The sequence below is a fragment of the Mytilus trossulus genome, chromosome 7, assembly GCF_036588685.1.
Source record: "Mytilus trossulus isolate FHL-02 chromosome 7, PNRI_Mtr1.1.1.hap1, whole genome shotgun sequence".
NCBI classification, from domain to species: Eukaryota; Metazoa; Mollusca; class Bivalvia; order Mytilida; family Mytilidae; genus Mytilus; species Mytilus trossulus.
In genome coordinates this window covers 37461186-37477277 of record NC_086379.1, presented here as the reverse complement: position 1 = coordinate 37477277, position 16092 = coordinate 37461186, and the positions used below count along the sequence as shown (strand labels likewise).

At 31.5% G+C, this 16092-nt stretch overlaps 2 protein-coding genes across 2 annotated transcripts; one reads left to right on the top strand and one right to left on the bottom strand.

The window, feature by feature from the left end:
• Positions 1–799: 799 nt before the first annotated feature.
• Positions 800–10177, bottom strand: LOC134727003 (probable thiopurine S-methyltransferase). The gene is made up of 2 exons (XM_063591390.1): positions 10064–10177; positions 800–1710 (listed from the first exon to the last, which is right to left on the bottom strand). Exon 2 carries the CDS (start codon positions 1706–1708, stop codon positions 1064–1066), a length of 645 nt encoding a protein of 214 aa, XP_063447460.1. The 5' UTR covers positions 1709–1710; positions 10064–10177; the 3' UTR covers positions 800–1063.
• Positions 10178–13223: 3046 nt separating this feature from the next.
• Positions 13224–15545, top strand: LOC134725027 (E3 ubiquitin-protein ligase TRIM33-like). The gene has a single exon (XM_063588508.1). It carries the CDS (start codon positions 13255–13257, stop codon positions 15136–15138), a length of 1884 nt encoding a protein of 627 aa, XP_063444578.1. The 5' UTR covers positions 13224–13254; the 3' UTR covers positions 15139–15545.
• The last annotated feature ends 547 nt before the right edge of the window (positions 15546–16092 follow it).

Below are 16092 nucleotides of genomic sequence, written 5' to 3'. Positions count from 1 at the left end.
TGACAATAGTACATAAATAACAGCAGACTACTAGTAGTTTACTGACATACCAGCTCCAGACTTGAATTAAACTGATCGAAATATTATGTCTTCATCATATGAATATCAGGCACAATGCTTTCCGTTAGGGGTTTAGTAACGTACCATCATAACATATATGAGGAGAACATAACCCGTGTCATGCCAACAACTGGTTTTTAAATAAATGTGGTAAGTTCCGATGCAAAGTCTAGTATGTTTCTGTGTGTGTTTCTTTGTCGTTTTTTGTTGTTGTTGCTCTTTAGTATTTCTGTTGTTTCGTTGTTTTCTCTTATAGGTTATTTGTTTACCTCAGTTTTAGTTTGTAACCAGGATTTGTTTTCTCTCAATTTATGACTTTCGAATATCGGTTAACTACTGTTTCCTTTATTTATATCTAGCTATAAAACCTCTAACTTGTATGGCATCATAAATTTCCCTTGTATTTAGGAATTTAAAGGGTGACATACCAGTGTATTTTTATTTTTCACATTTTGTAGAAGCATTCGTATTAAAAGGAAGTCTGCTGGTCAAATGGTCTTATTAATATGATCCACATCTATTCAGAAATGCAGTTTAATATGTTCAAATATGTAGGGTTAAATTCACATCTTGCAAATACATATCAATTTTTTTGGTAGAATGTCCCTTGTGATATTTTTGTAGTTGTGCTACCTTCGTTGATTTGTCTTGGATAATTATTGTTTGTTTCATATTAAACATCATGTATGATGTATATTTATATAAATATTTTTCAAAATGCAGATAAAATTCTTGGAAGTATTGTTCAATTTATTTAATTTTGTGGTTATCTAATATGCATGAATAGTTGTAAGTAAATCATGCTTATGCATGCATCAGAGCTTAGTTCAAAGCAAATTTCACCAAGTCTGTCATTGAAATATTTTGTGATTTATATTTGATACTTAATACAATATGTATTATCTATTAATATTCCATATTTCTTAGTTTCCCACATACACTTTTTCGGTTGCAGGAAAAGAAAATTGCCTATCATGCAGTATTCTGACAAGAAGGTTGCGTTTCATGGCATTAAAAAGTAGAAGAAGAACAAGCCTGCACATCCCATTGCCAGTAAATCTGGCACAGCTATTTCATAATCAATTAGTTCTGGCTGAGAATTTAACCCAAACTTTTCCACTATTTCATCAACTGACATGTAAAATGGAGGTCCTACGCCAAGTGGTCGATCAGCAGTTTCAAGAATATACCCCGCTCCTGATTTCAAAATAGATTTCATGATGTCAATGTACGTTTTCCTCATTTCAGGTTCTATGGCTTCAAGCGCCCCTCTATCCCAAACACCATCAAAATCCTTTTCTAAATGAGAACCGAATTTGAAGAAGTCTCCACAATATATCCGGATTCGATAGTCATCATTTTTATACAGCATGCCGCCCATAGATTGCACAGAACTTTTCGTACAAGGCATGCTGTTTTCTTCAAAGAATTGCCGAACAGCTAACTCAGAAAACTCTACCCCAACAACTTCATGTCCCATCTTTGACAAGTGTAGCATATCCAAAGTTTTTCCACATAGTGGGAAAAATAGTTTTGCCTTGTTTTCTTTTCCAGTAATCTTGTCTAAATGTTTTTCCAATGTCGAGTTAAAGTCATCCATATGCCAAACGGCTTTATCTTTCTCCCAGGCGTCTTTCCAATCGAACATTTCTACAGAATAACAATTCAATATAGAAAATATGTAAAATAAGTTAAAGGGATATTCATAGGGTATAAAACAATGTAACTTTTACATTGACGTAGGAGCGTGGGGTCGAAAATGGTGGATAGCAATTTCAATGCATTGAAATGTCAAAATTGCATTTCTAAACTATATTCAACATTCACAATTGTATGTGATACCGAAGACAACATCACCTTAATGCATAGAAAACTAAATCTTGGTAAAAATGGTATTTATATAGTGGAGTATACAGTTGTAATTTTTAGAATTGAGTGCAAAACTGACTCATGCTTCCCTTAATATTTATTTGTATCGCCGCAATATATATATGATCATATATGTCATACTCATACTCCATTTATATATATATAACATACATCTTGTGATCAATTTTATTTGGCAATCGCCAATGGCAGTCAGCAGGGTTAAAGAACATCAGTTGTTCGACCTGTTAGTCAAATGCGTTTTGTTTAAATATACTTTTTCACTCTTTTGGTCTTTTGGAAAATGTTGTTTGTGCTGTTTTTAGACCCTTCTACAACGAAATTTGTTTGACATGCACACGTATAAAAATTGCGGTTTTTATCCAACGCAGACATAGGTTTGAACGTAGTTTTCAATTTAGACTCGTATATAACATACTTGTACACACTGAATGTATATATCATATACCCAAACTCCAAACATACACCCCAATATAAGTGAACATGTCCATACTCCCCCAATATATACATTTATTTTATCTCCTATACGTTTCTAGGATTATCATTTGTTAAAAACTACCGCTTGGAAACCGTGTATATTTCATTTGGGGTTAGTAGGCGGGGCTAATTTTAATATACATTAGTTGTGGAGTTATAAGTCCCTCATTTGACGTGGCTCTGTACTTACACCCGTCATTTTGTTATTGTTCTATGATACTTTTTGTATTCTTGTCTTTCATTTTTGTTAATATGCTTTGTCTTTATGAATTTTTGTGATTCTTGTTACATATGATGTGACTCTGTACTTTTACATCCAATCATTGTGTTATTGTGCCATGGTAAATGTTTGTTTACATATTTGTTTGTTTTTATAGCGATCAAGATAATAACACAATGATGATTGCTGTACCTCTATGTTTGTAATTTTTCCAATTATACCTTTTTGTTTTGTTCACACATCGTTGTCAATACAATGGTTTTTTTGCGACTGTCATACAAGTTAGAGGTTAAGCTAGCTACAAAACTAGGTGTAACCCTCCATTTCCTATCAAGTCAGGCATATGACAGTTGTTGTCAATTCGTTTGATGTGTTTGAGCGTTCGGTTTAGCCATTTGATTAGGGACAATCTGTTTTGAATACTTTTCGAAAGAAAAACTATATAAAAGCTTAATAATTTTGAATTGCTATAAAAGCTTAATATTGACATTTTTATAGCAAATCAAAATTAAACAGTTCACCTTTAGTATGGTAATAGCTATAATATAACTATACAGATTGATAGACTGATTTAGGAATTACATCAATACAGTGGAGTTACAGACTTATAGGATTGTAAGTATGATTTATTTTATCACCTTGCACTGTCACATTTTGACTGAACAATTTGTTCAAATTTCTGACCAGTTGAACAATTTGGTTTAATAAAACAAATTGCAATTTGGTCAACATTTTGAATGGGTTGCAATTGGTGAATAGCAACACTAACAGTCAAGTCACTGTAATATGATTTAACTTTCCCCTTAAGGTAGCACTACAGTCAGAATTTTCTGACTCCAATCAACAGTATTTAAAGATCAATTTCTCCAAAACTACTCAATGGATTTTTAAAATCTTTAACTCATTTTAAAGCTGAAACATGACTCTTTCGTAATTTATATATAAATTTATTTTTGATTTGATTAGTCTCAAAATATAGCTCATAAATGGGCAAAAAAGTGGTCTCCCAACTTGGATGAAAATGGCACATTCATGTCAAATGGTAGTTACAATTTGTTTCATCCCTGTTATCAACCATATACAATCTCCAAAACCGTGTCTCAGATTTTTGATATATGCCTCCAGTAAGAAGATATATTGATTGAACTGCTTGGTGCCAAACCTTATTTCACCTTTCATCTTTGGAAACCCATAAATTCATTTAGAAACAAATTATCCAAAAACTGGGACACAGTATTGTATAAAAATACACCCTTCAATCATATATATCAAAGTCAAGCCAAAGGGGGTACCCATAAAGTTTCTATTGTCATTTTTTCCTTACAATTTTCATGAAAAATTGTTCTAAGAAATGACCTAAAAACTGAATTTTCCCCTTAGAACCCATATAAAGTCAATATAAATACAGACGTTCCACTGGGAACACCCCAGGAGTGTTCTGATACAATTACTCTATCAATAGAACCACACACTTTGTGTCTTTGATGCTCTAATGGTGTAAATTTGCATTATATGTGAACTGTCCAACACTAACTTGGCATTTGGCGGGAGTTTGACGTCACAGATCTGACCAACATCTGTGATGAAGTAATTAAATATAGACAAAGCTCCGCCTCTTTCCAGACAGTCTCAGATAAGAGACCAGCTGCATTAATCAATGTTTAACATCATTATTCTCTATATATAAAGAATAATTTTCATTTGAATTTTAAAAAAGAAACAAATTAAAACTATGTCTGAAATTAGCTAATACATTAAAAGTGTGCATAAAAAAACATGTTGATAAAAACCCACCCTTTTCTTGAAAATACCTTTAATTTAATGGGACTGAAAAAATACACATTAACTGAAAATTAGTTAAAATTCATAAAACTGTATTTAATAAATGAAGAAGACCAAAGAGAAGAAATTTATACAGGCAGTCAGAGGCTTTCAAAACTACTTCCCCACTCTTTTCCATAGTACTTTTTTTCCTTTTTGGTAGATTTTTTCCCTTTATTTTTTTTTCTTTTTCTTTGTTCACTTCCATGTTATATAATGATGATTTGGTGATTTGTCTGTAAATTGTTTATTATATGCTGATGATATTGTATTACTATCAGAAAGCAAAACTGGTTTGCAAGCCAGTCTCAATACTCTTAGTACATATTGCTCAAATTGGAAGCTACAGGTTAATGTTCAAAAAATCAAAGGTTTTAGTATTTAACTCTAATGGTAAAACATATCTAAATGAGTTTTTCTATAATGATAATGTCATACAAACTGTCTCCAAACATTGCTACTTGGGAATAATGTTAAAGTGTAATGGCAACTTTAACTTAGCTGTATCCTTACTAATGGAAAAAGCTAGGAAAGCATGTTTTAAGATTAAGAAAACAATTGGATTGGATAATCCTTGTAAACTTTTAGAAAAATTATTTGATTCATTAGTAAGCCCCATATTGCTGTATTGTAGTGAGATTTGGGGTGTTTTGATAATTCGGGAAAATTCCATATGAAATTCATAAAAGAAATTCTAGGTGTTCATTGTAAAGCAATTAATGCTGCTTGTAGAGCTGATTTTTGTAGGCTACCGTTATGCTAAAAAATATCATTTTCTTGTATTAAGTTTTATGATCATATTTTAAGGTCTGAAAACACACTTATATCCAAAGTTTTTCTGGCAACTGAAAAAAAATAACCCCTGGACAAAGAAACTTTATTCTATTTTTAACAATCTAGGATTTTCAAACCTAGCTGGGGGAAACTTTTCTATTAAACAATATCTACCAAGTATTAAACAACGAGTGATTGATCAGTGCACACAGGATCAATCATCAAAAATTCATGATTCATCAAAACTAAAATTTTACCAACAATTTCATAATTCAAAGCAGCGTAGTTCTTATGTTGATGTTCTAAGTAATAGATTAAAAAGGTCATCTCTGTGTAAAATTATATTGAGTGCACACAATCTTGCTATTGAAAAGGGGCGATATTTAGGTTTAGCCACCGACGAATGAGTTTGTAATGTATGTAAATCAGGTGAGGTAGAAGATGAAAATCACTTTTTACTGAAATGTGAATTTTTTTTCCAACTATAGATTTAACTTTAAAAATAAGATATTAAATATACAACCTACATGTTGTAGTGAAAATCAGCTAAATATTAATAGTTGTATTAATAGTAATTCTTTAAAAGTCCTGAAAGTGACTAGTTCTTATATATATAAATGTCTGATGTATAGAAACGAGATTTTAGCTTCTTAATTATAACATATTTAAATATTAGTAACTGTATGCTGTATTCATTGTTGTAATGCACTGTTATATGGGCCTTTGCCAATTATTGTAATTGTGTTTGTGCCAATAAAATATTTGAATTTGTATTTGTATAAATAATTTTTGTTTCAAAACAATGAGATAACTTGTGGTCAGGGATTAACAGCTGGACACTGGTATCAACAGATGATTGACATATTAGCCCCTCCCAAATGCCTTAGTCCTATAATATAAGACTCTGGAGGTTCATATCATTTACATTCAACGTTTTTTATCGGATATTTTTTTTTTACTATCAATGTTGAACCCCAGAGTCTTATAACAAGTATCCATTTTCTCGTAGTGGATTCCCAACGAATTTTTGTGGGAACTTTGAACGACAATTTGACAATGTTTACGGAAGTTTTAAGTTTACTTATGTCACTATCCTTTCAAGTGAACATCTCAAATAATAAATAAAATGTCTTACCTTATCATATGTTGGATTTATATCCTTTTTTTTTAACCACTTTTCAAACTGTCCCCCCTTATTTCAAATTGTCAAGCGGATCAAGTACGAGAAGTTCCGCAGGTCTTTCCGAATGTTAATCAGTTGTACATATTCCAGAATATTCATTGGAAAACGAATTTTGTTTTGACTTTAAGATGATTATGAATGTTGAATTTTTATTTCGTCATCAATATAAAAGGAAGCTTACCATCAAATCTTTCCAAACCCTTAAGAGGCGTCCATTTAGTATTCATAAAAAGGTAAAGGATGGTTGTATAAATGAATGCTTTGTCCCGATGATAACAGGACACGGTGATAATTTCTACAAAGAGTTATTGAAGGGAAAAAAAACTGTGTAATGAAAATAATGGTCAAAGCTGGAAATGGTGACTATTATTACATACACGAATAAGGCAGTTGGCTTTCTCAATTTACTTTCTTTACAGAATTTTTTTCATGTTGGAGATTTGCATTATTACAGCGTTTTTTTTCCTCTCGCGGAAGGCCATGTGGTATAAACTGCTTACATCAACTTCATTTTAAACTCTTGTTAATGTAACATTATTTTGTCTCATCGGCTTCAATACCACATCTCCTTGCAATTTTGATTAGGGCTAATTGCATAATGCTTGTAGAGTAAAGCTTTGGTCGACTTGCTACCTAAGCTTTGTAAAAAGATTCACATATTAATTCAATATATATGTATATCTAGTTATACATTTAATAAAATTGAGAATGGAAATGGGGAATGTGTCAAAGAGACAACAACCCGACCAAATAAAAAAAACAAAACAGCAGAAGGTCACCAACAGGTCTTCAATGTAGCGAGAAATTCCCGCACCCGGAGGCGTCCTTCAGCTGGCCCCTAAACAAATATATACTAGTTCAGTGATAATGAACGCCATACTAATTTCCAAATTGTACACAAGAAACTAAAATTAAAATAATACAAGATAGCTCACCGGTAATAAGCAGTATTGGGTCAAATGTAAATAAATAAACTGTAAAATGTGATTCTATAAGTATTGTGTAACATGTTAAAAAGTGATTCAAATGATATGAATATTACACAAATTACGCAAACCAATAATTTTATAAATTTGAATTTATGCATAACAATATCTTTCATGTTTCTTGTGCTGTTAATCTGGCGGCCACTTTTCCCTTTCTTTTTCTTATTTATAATTTTAAACGACTTCATGTACTATTTCCCAAAAACTTATTTTCTTCTTGTCATATTCAAACAATAATAATACTTTAAGCCCTTCAATGAGACATCACACAAAAAAACAAAGGTAAAATTGCGAGATCAACATACAAGGATGAAAAGTTTAAATATCAAATGTCCAAAATCAGTGTTGTCCTATTATATTGGCAATAAGCTGACAGATGCGCTAGGGATGGATACAGTTTTATTTTATCATGATAGCTTTACTTTGTCGCTTAAAGCCACCGGCAAATATATAAGCGATATCATAAACTGCACCAGCACTTGTATCAGATGTTAAATTGTAAATGCATTGACCGTAGACAACTTCATAGAAGATAAATCAGATACAAAGAAAGACGAAGGATGCGATTTTCAGCACTGTCGGTGTCCTTCTTGTAAATGTTGTGCAGAGTGTTTAAAAAACTGTACTTGTCGAGAAAGGAGCAAATGTAGTGGACAAGTTTCTAAAAACACCCAGAGATTTAAATTGCATTCTTTCTAGAACTTTCTTCTCTAACAACTTGCTATTATTCTTTGTAACAACTCGATTTTTGCAATACAAATATTGCCTCGCCATCTATTATTTATTTCTATTGATATATACAAGAAAACGTTTGGTGAATGAGAATTGGCTCGCTCACCCCCGTTGTTGGAACTCTTATTTTGAAAGATATTTATCTACTCATCCGCCCTCACAACTAGAAATTAACTTCTACTGATGCTTAACAACTTGGACAAGAGAACTTTTGGTGAATAAGAATTGGCTCGCTCACTGTTGTATGAACTCGTATTTTAAAGGATCATCGCCTCGCCCGCTCTCACGACTCGCAATTGATTTATGTTCATTCTTAACAGCTTGGACAAGATAACTGGCTTGCTTACTCCGTTGTATAAACTCATATTAAAGATTTCATTTTTCTGTATTTCTTTGTGTCTTATAAATCATTGTTAGCAATCGAATGAAAATGACGCAGTCCATAATATTTTCTAAACAATAATAAAACATTTACTCAATTGTGAATCGTGGGAAATAAAGTAATAATCTATATAGTGGGGAAAGATATGTTAAAAAATAATAATAGATAAACCTGCTATATGTTGGGGGGTGTTTATATTTTTTTTTTCTTTATGTATGTTTTTTGCCGATTGTTCTCTATTCTGTTAACCCCATTCGTAATCTCTCAGCACTTTTTATGGTTATCTCAATAATTGCATGACACTATTACAATTGGTCGTGTTTTCGTACGTTGTTCTATACTGGTTCTAAATATTATCGTCAAATTCTTTTCGTTCACGAAATCCTTTAAATAAAGAATCGGCACATATATTTGAAATAAAATGGCGTGAAAAAAATTGTTTGTCAACTCAGGATAAAAGTGATGGATTAGGAACATTATTTTTAACAATTAATACGGTAAGAAGTTACTTTCATTCATATTTAGGTTGTTCCTAATAATTTTATTTGTTTTGGCAGTGGATTATTAATTTAAATTTTTGCTACGAGAAAAAATGACAAATTTTATAAGACTCTGGGGTTCAACATTGATAGTAAAAAAAAAATATCCGATAAAAAACGTTGAATGTAAATAATATGAACCTACAGAGTCTTATATTATAGGACTACAAATGCCTGTATATTAAGATTAATTGTCATGTGCTTTTATTTACATAAATTCATTATCAATTTACTCCCTGTTATGATATGATAATGACTTTGGGATTTTTAAAAACTGTACAGAATAATCCTTACTTCAGAATTATGTGAGAGAAAAAAAAAGACCAAAAAATCATTGTTAGACTGTAGTGCTACCTTAATACAAACAACACGGCATTGATGAAAATCTGAGACGTTTCTTCAAACAAAGGAATGGGCGATGAATGATTGCAATAAATCTCGAGCAATAAATGCAGAAAACACACTAAAAGCTTACACTTTGTTATTTGTTATTTGTTTTTATATAGACAAATGGAGGAGTATCTTTGAAGACTTGATCACTTTGTTCGGCCATTAGTCTTAATGCCGCATGTTACGATAGTCAGTTAATTAAATTTGTTACACAGTGTGCTAGTGGCCTAAATACACTATTTATTGGTCAATAAATTATGCATGGGATTTGTAAACCCCATACATATCGTATTAGGTCACTAGCCAACTGTGTAACGAATATATCTATAATGTCATACTCATATATTCTCCACCTAAACAAATATGACATATGCATACTCGCTATACACACTCATACCCTCCAATATATAACATACTCATCCTTCAAATATTTATAACATACCAAACACCCCAATATATTTCACATACTCCCCCTCTCCAATATTTATAACATTCTCAAGCCCCTGGATACCCCTTAATTGTGACGAATCAAGAACAATAGTAAGGTATATCAAAAATCTACTAGATCTATTGGAATAAACTTGCTATTACAACAATAATCACATAACCTACCGTGAACTTGATCTGCAATATATTTATCAAGTTGTATCACAGTTAATATACATATAAAATATGTTCTTCTATACCTGTGTACAAATTTTCGATGTGATATTTATAGCATCACTGACCTACTTTTGGAGAGGAAAAAGATACGCATGTGAATATCAATGTTTGTAGTTTTAAAATGATAACAAAGCAGATTATTTTATTTCAGAAATAAATAACCCAATGGTGATTAAATTCAATCCGAGCAACACTGGCTCGGTCTTTGACAAGTGAGAAGAAAGTTTTTATGCTGCCGAAAAACAAACATTTGGCTTATTAATTACTTATAAATAAAAAAGGAACAGTGATTTTCAGGTATTGTATGCATATGGATATATATTTGTATTCATTTACGATTTTTTTTCAATGTTTTAAGTTGAGTAATTCCCTCACAAATGAACATAATTAAGTGTGAAGTTAATTGACCTACTAGTTTACACACAAAATTATCAACCGGTCTATTCTTATTTCTGTAAAACATCATAATAATTATTTGTCTATAATATATCGCAATATTCTTTTATGTTTTCCTATATAAAAAATGAAAGCTCATAACTTTTTGATAGGGATCGTTATGAAAACAAAATTCAAACCGTACACTATTTCTTTTTTTAAATGGTTATTTAAATTATGTATATTTTTGCAGAATTTTACATATCTAAATATGATAAGGCATGTGATATTGCTTCGGATTAATGCAACTTTTAAAGCGTTGTTTTCCTATTATTTTATTTTATTGTATACATCCAACGTGCTAAAATAACAACGCTTCTTCTTATAAATGAAATGAATACTAGTATATTATGAAAGCTAATATACTTGAATACGGAGGACAATTGTCTAATATTCGAATCTTTTAAATACCGGTATGCTGCAAAGAAACCATACCAACTATTTAACTAGGATATTTCATAATAATAACATGAGAATTATAAGGAGATATTAAGTTTAACACTACCTCATCTAATAATGACAAAAGTTTAATTGACTATTCTAAAAAAGAATTTATGCCTCAGTTTAATCGTACAATGGAAGTAAAGCTTCAAAACCGCATTTATCTTTGGTAATATGGTAGATATAAGTAATAGACCACCAATAATTCTCTTCAATTTAGAACGCAAAAGCAGCCCTACTCTGACACAAAATAGTGCTTTTGATGTCATTGTTATAAACTAACCACCAAATTTGCACAGATGAAACTTTTAGTGAAAGAGTAATACTTTGATAATATTATCAGCCAAACTTTACTGGTCTTACAGGATTAATGCGCTCCATAGTGTACTGATTAAAAATTTCCAAAACCAGGGGTTATTTTTGTAGAGGTGTGTTCTAAAAGTAAGATTTTTCTTATAAGTCTTTAAACTAAGGTTGAAACTTAGCATGTAGAAAAGTGATATATGTAAGATTTAGGATATGCTTGGTTTCTATGAGGTTAAACTTAAGGTAAACTATTCAGAAAGATGTGAACTTTGAAAAATTTGGTTGAACATATAGAGATTTTTAGCATTCAAGCGAAGTGTTATGCCACTATAAGAGTAATTGTTTATGAAAAAACAACTGAATTCATGCACAGTTAAAGTCATGATAAATAGTGGAAAAGATATCAAGCAATAATAAAAAAAGGCTTAAGCAAAAGAAAAAGAGTAAACAAATATACAAAGGAGAGAACATACAAAAAGTCTCCAAACTGGTACATACATAGTATAACAAAATATTTAGCAACAAAACCGAGATTGATTTATATGCTCCTCAACAATAACCTGTTCTTTCTTCATTGATAACACCAATCGATTGTCATATCAAGTGACAATCTGTCTTTGATAATTTACAATGACCAGTGAAATATTTTTCGTGATCATCTTTGACACAGATAATCACTTCACTAAACATCCTTAAGACGATCGTTGGTTCAATAGCTCTCTAAACAAAAGATGGACAAAATGAAATATTCCAACGATGTCTGTGTCAGAAAACTAGTCACACATAGGTATATATGTAAGATGCACTTTTATTTAAAAATTATATATTTAATTTCTAGATTATGATATGTAGTAATTTGTTTCAGTTGTGTCTTAAATCTCTATGTCATGGGAAAATATGCAGCAAAATCTGAATTGTGTGCATCATTTGATTTTATTCTCTTTTAACTAAGTATTGAACACTAAACATGTTAAATGTGTTGCACCGAACACAATCCATATTTTCATCTAAGCGTAAACTTCCATTCAGCAACTGTCAAAGCCGAAGGAGTCAAAACAATACACAGAAACTATTTTCCTGATATTTAAATTTCTATGACCGAAGTTTACTAATGAAACATTTTAAGATTATTACATTAGTCATACACAATGAAGGGGACTCATGTAAAAAAAGCACAGAGAATAAATGCTATCCCCTAAACTATCATAACATAGTACCCAATACATTTTATATTTATGAAGAACCGTTGTCATTATATTTTCGTTGATAACTTCATGCTTTTTTGTAGTTCAACGTTTCCCTTATACTCTATATGACAATGCAAATATAATAGATTTAATCTTGTAGTTTTTATATCATCATTTTGTATTGAAATCAATAATCAAGTTATTGGACAATTTCATGCATCTAGTCTTAATAAAAGCAGGGGTATTGCTCTTTAAGAAATTCAAGCACAATAACCAATGCATAGTGTTTGTTTGATTACAGGTATGTGATATATCACAAAACATATTCAGGCATGTATAACTACATGACAAAAATAACATCCGAGAATTCTTCCATACCCCTTATATGAAAGACGAAATAGTCACATTTACGTAGCAGGTCAGCAGGTGATTAACATTGTCGAAAAAATTGCACATATTTTGATTACAGTTTGATATAATTTTTTCTTCTTATAATATTGCAATATAATTAACTTACCATATGCAAAACCGTATTTCTTTTTCAAGCATTTACCAGTGGTAATATATTTGGTTATCTGATCCGCTGGGATGTTTTCACATTGACAAAAAGCTATTAAACACCAATTTACTCAAATTGATTAAATGTTAGGTCAAACAAGCTTTTTGAAAAGCTTTTACTTGTAAAAATAAAGCATTTTGAACTTCCTTGTTTGTTATTGTTGCTAAGCTGCAAAGATTGATGACTAAGCTGCAAGGGTCGGTGAAATTTAAATGGCGCATGGAAACTATTCTGAAATTGAATCAAAATGTGGGATTTGTTTGTCTGCCTACACAGAACCGCGGCTTTTAGACTGTTTTCATACGTTTTGCACACCATGTCTCGAACAAGTGTATATTCATGATAATTATCTGACTTGTCCGTTATGTAGGACAAAAAATTCCATGCCAGAAAAAGGGGTGAGTGGTTTAAAAACTTATCCTTTCCATATTGAACTATCTCACGATGACAAAAACTTAACGGACATTTGCGAATTTTGTTCTGATGAAAATACTGCCGTATCGAAATGTCTCGACTGTAAGATAACTTTATGCTTGAACTGTCGCGACTACCATAAGAAAATAAAAACTTCGAAAAACCACTCGCTTGAGAACTTGAATTTAGATCAATTACTAGAACATAAGGAAAATTCAGTAAACGAATGCGATGAACATAGAAAAGAGTTGACTTTATTTTGTAAACCTTGTAATGTTATGTTGTGTAGCGAGTGCTCAGAAAAGTTACATCATATGCATGAATTCCAGAACCTGGATCTGTTGATTCAGACTAGGAAGAAAATTCTTCTGGCTAGAACAAGAAGCTTGAAATCGAGAATATCTGTTCTCGGAAACACCGAAGAGTTAGTCAAACAAAAAGAAAACAACTATTACAAACACCTAGACATGGTGAAGAAAGAAATTTTAGCACACACTTCAAGTATGAAAGATGTATTTTGTAATACTGTTGATGTTTTGACGAACAAAAGTTTGGCTTCAATTGACAATATTAAAAGGAAAGATATTAAAGAGATTGACACATACTTGAATGAGATAGAAACTGAACAATTGTCATTAGCAGGTCTCATCAAGACATCCGAGGATTTCGTCACAAGGTCTTCAGATAAAGTGTTCATGGATGATTTTTTTACCGTCGGTTCTCATCTTGATAAAGTTCTGAACAAAACTTTGGATCCTTTGACTTTGCATGAGTTAAATTACGAATGTAAAGAATTCACTGAAGCAACCGTAGAAAATCTGCTTGGAAAGGTTAATACTTCTTCGAAAGAAGATGTTTTAACACCTGCATATTATACACAACTGCCTATTCCCAAACTGTTCCCTCAAACTGAAAAGGTACACAGTTTTCAACTTAAAAATCAAATCAAAGATGTTGTTGCCGCAAATAATGATAATGCGTGGATATTCGATGGGAAATCAGCCTGTCTCTATAATCACGATGGAACAAAGCGTTCTACTTATGCACCACCGAACGAGAGCAAAAGAATGCTCAGAAAGTCTGCAGATGAATTATGGTTCTGGACTGGAAAGTCTGCAGTAAGGAGATTAAACATGAAATATCAAGAAGGGTTCAAAGTTTCATTTCAAAATGGAGCGGTTGGCTGTTTTGTCCAAAACGGGAATTTGCTCGTGTATAATAAAGAAGAAAAGGTAATCTATGAGGTTTCTGAAGACGAAGGTGTTAAAAACAAAACGGAAATCAAAGATCCCAAAAATAAATTGCAGAAAACTGATTTTTTTACCAGTAGAAATACAGATATTATGATGGTAGAAACAAAGAACTCAAATCTTGTTATGTCTTGGCGAAACAATTCTGTTATAATTACTGATAATCATGGAATAATTCTAGACACATTTACGCGACTCAATGCAGGATTTCGAGGTATAACTGTAGATAATTATGGACATATCTTAGTGGCGGATTATGAAAACGACAAAATTGATATTTTATCTGAGAACGGTGTTTTTCAACGAAACTTGCTAAATAATCGAAATGGTGATAACATTATACGTAGAACTTCTCGTATAACTACTGATGAGTGTGGCTTTTTGTGGGTGTTCGATTATGACAATACAATGAAAATATTTTCGTATCAATAAATATAATTCAGCCGTTGTCGTTTGTTGCTGTATATAATATGTGTGACCCGCAACGACATAACCATGATAACCAGGCTTTTGGCGGTAGACGTGACGTCATTGTGAGAAAAACGCAGTTTACTTTGTGTGACTAGCCACTTCCAGGCCTATGAGGGTATATTGTTTCAAATTTGCTTCTTGTTTAGTTGTGTGCAACATTCAGATGACAAAAATACCTGTCATGTTATTATGACAATGTGTTGAGATAACATTGATACGACTCATTTCGAATATCGGCATGACAATGAGCCTGTTCGATGGCGACTTTTATTATCAAAGACACTAATTTATAAAATACAAAACTATTGTATTTCATTGACACTTAGTAATCTTCAACAGCGTATTTGAGACAAAATTTCAAACGAATAAAATGTACTACAATACAAACAGTTCTTTGTTCTGTTTCAGAAAAAGTAACATAAACTTGTTGAAATGAAGTAAATTTAAAATTGATCAAAGTAAGTTTAAAAAAAAAAAAATGAATTTAATTTGTCGTTTAATTTAGATTTATCATGCATGTCTCTCTCTATACATAATATGCGACGCGTAACAGTTTCTCTGAAGTTGTTCTCATATATGCATCTGATACGGTTCATTTATAAAAATCTATAGAGCAGATACCTTTGAATATTTTTATCAATCTAAAATGTAGATTCTATAATATTTTATAATAGTTAACGGTGTTTTTCACAAATGACGTTTTACCTCCATAAGCCTGGAAATGCCATGGCGGTGTACATTCTTTTTGTGTCTTCCTCGTATATGTTACCTATTGTTTGAATGCCAACAAAAATATTTCAAAAGATTTTTATATAATAACAATACGTGTTTTTAGAACTATTCAAATGTTTTTTATAAATATTTTTAAAACTGCCAAAGATAATTAGCTTACTTGATAAATTTGCTGCATATCAT

Excerpts from the sequence above, each read along its gene's own strand:
- LOC134727003 (XM_063591390.1), bottom strand. The coding sequence starts at position 1,708 with ATGTTCGATTGGAAAGACGCCTGGGAGAAAGATAAAGCCGTTTGGCAT.
- LOC134725027 (XM_063588508.1), top strand. The coding sequence starts at position 13,255 with ATGGCGCATGGAAACTATTCTGAAATTGAATCAAAATGTGGGATTTGT.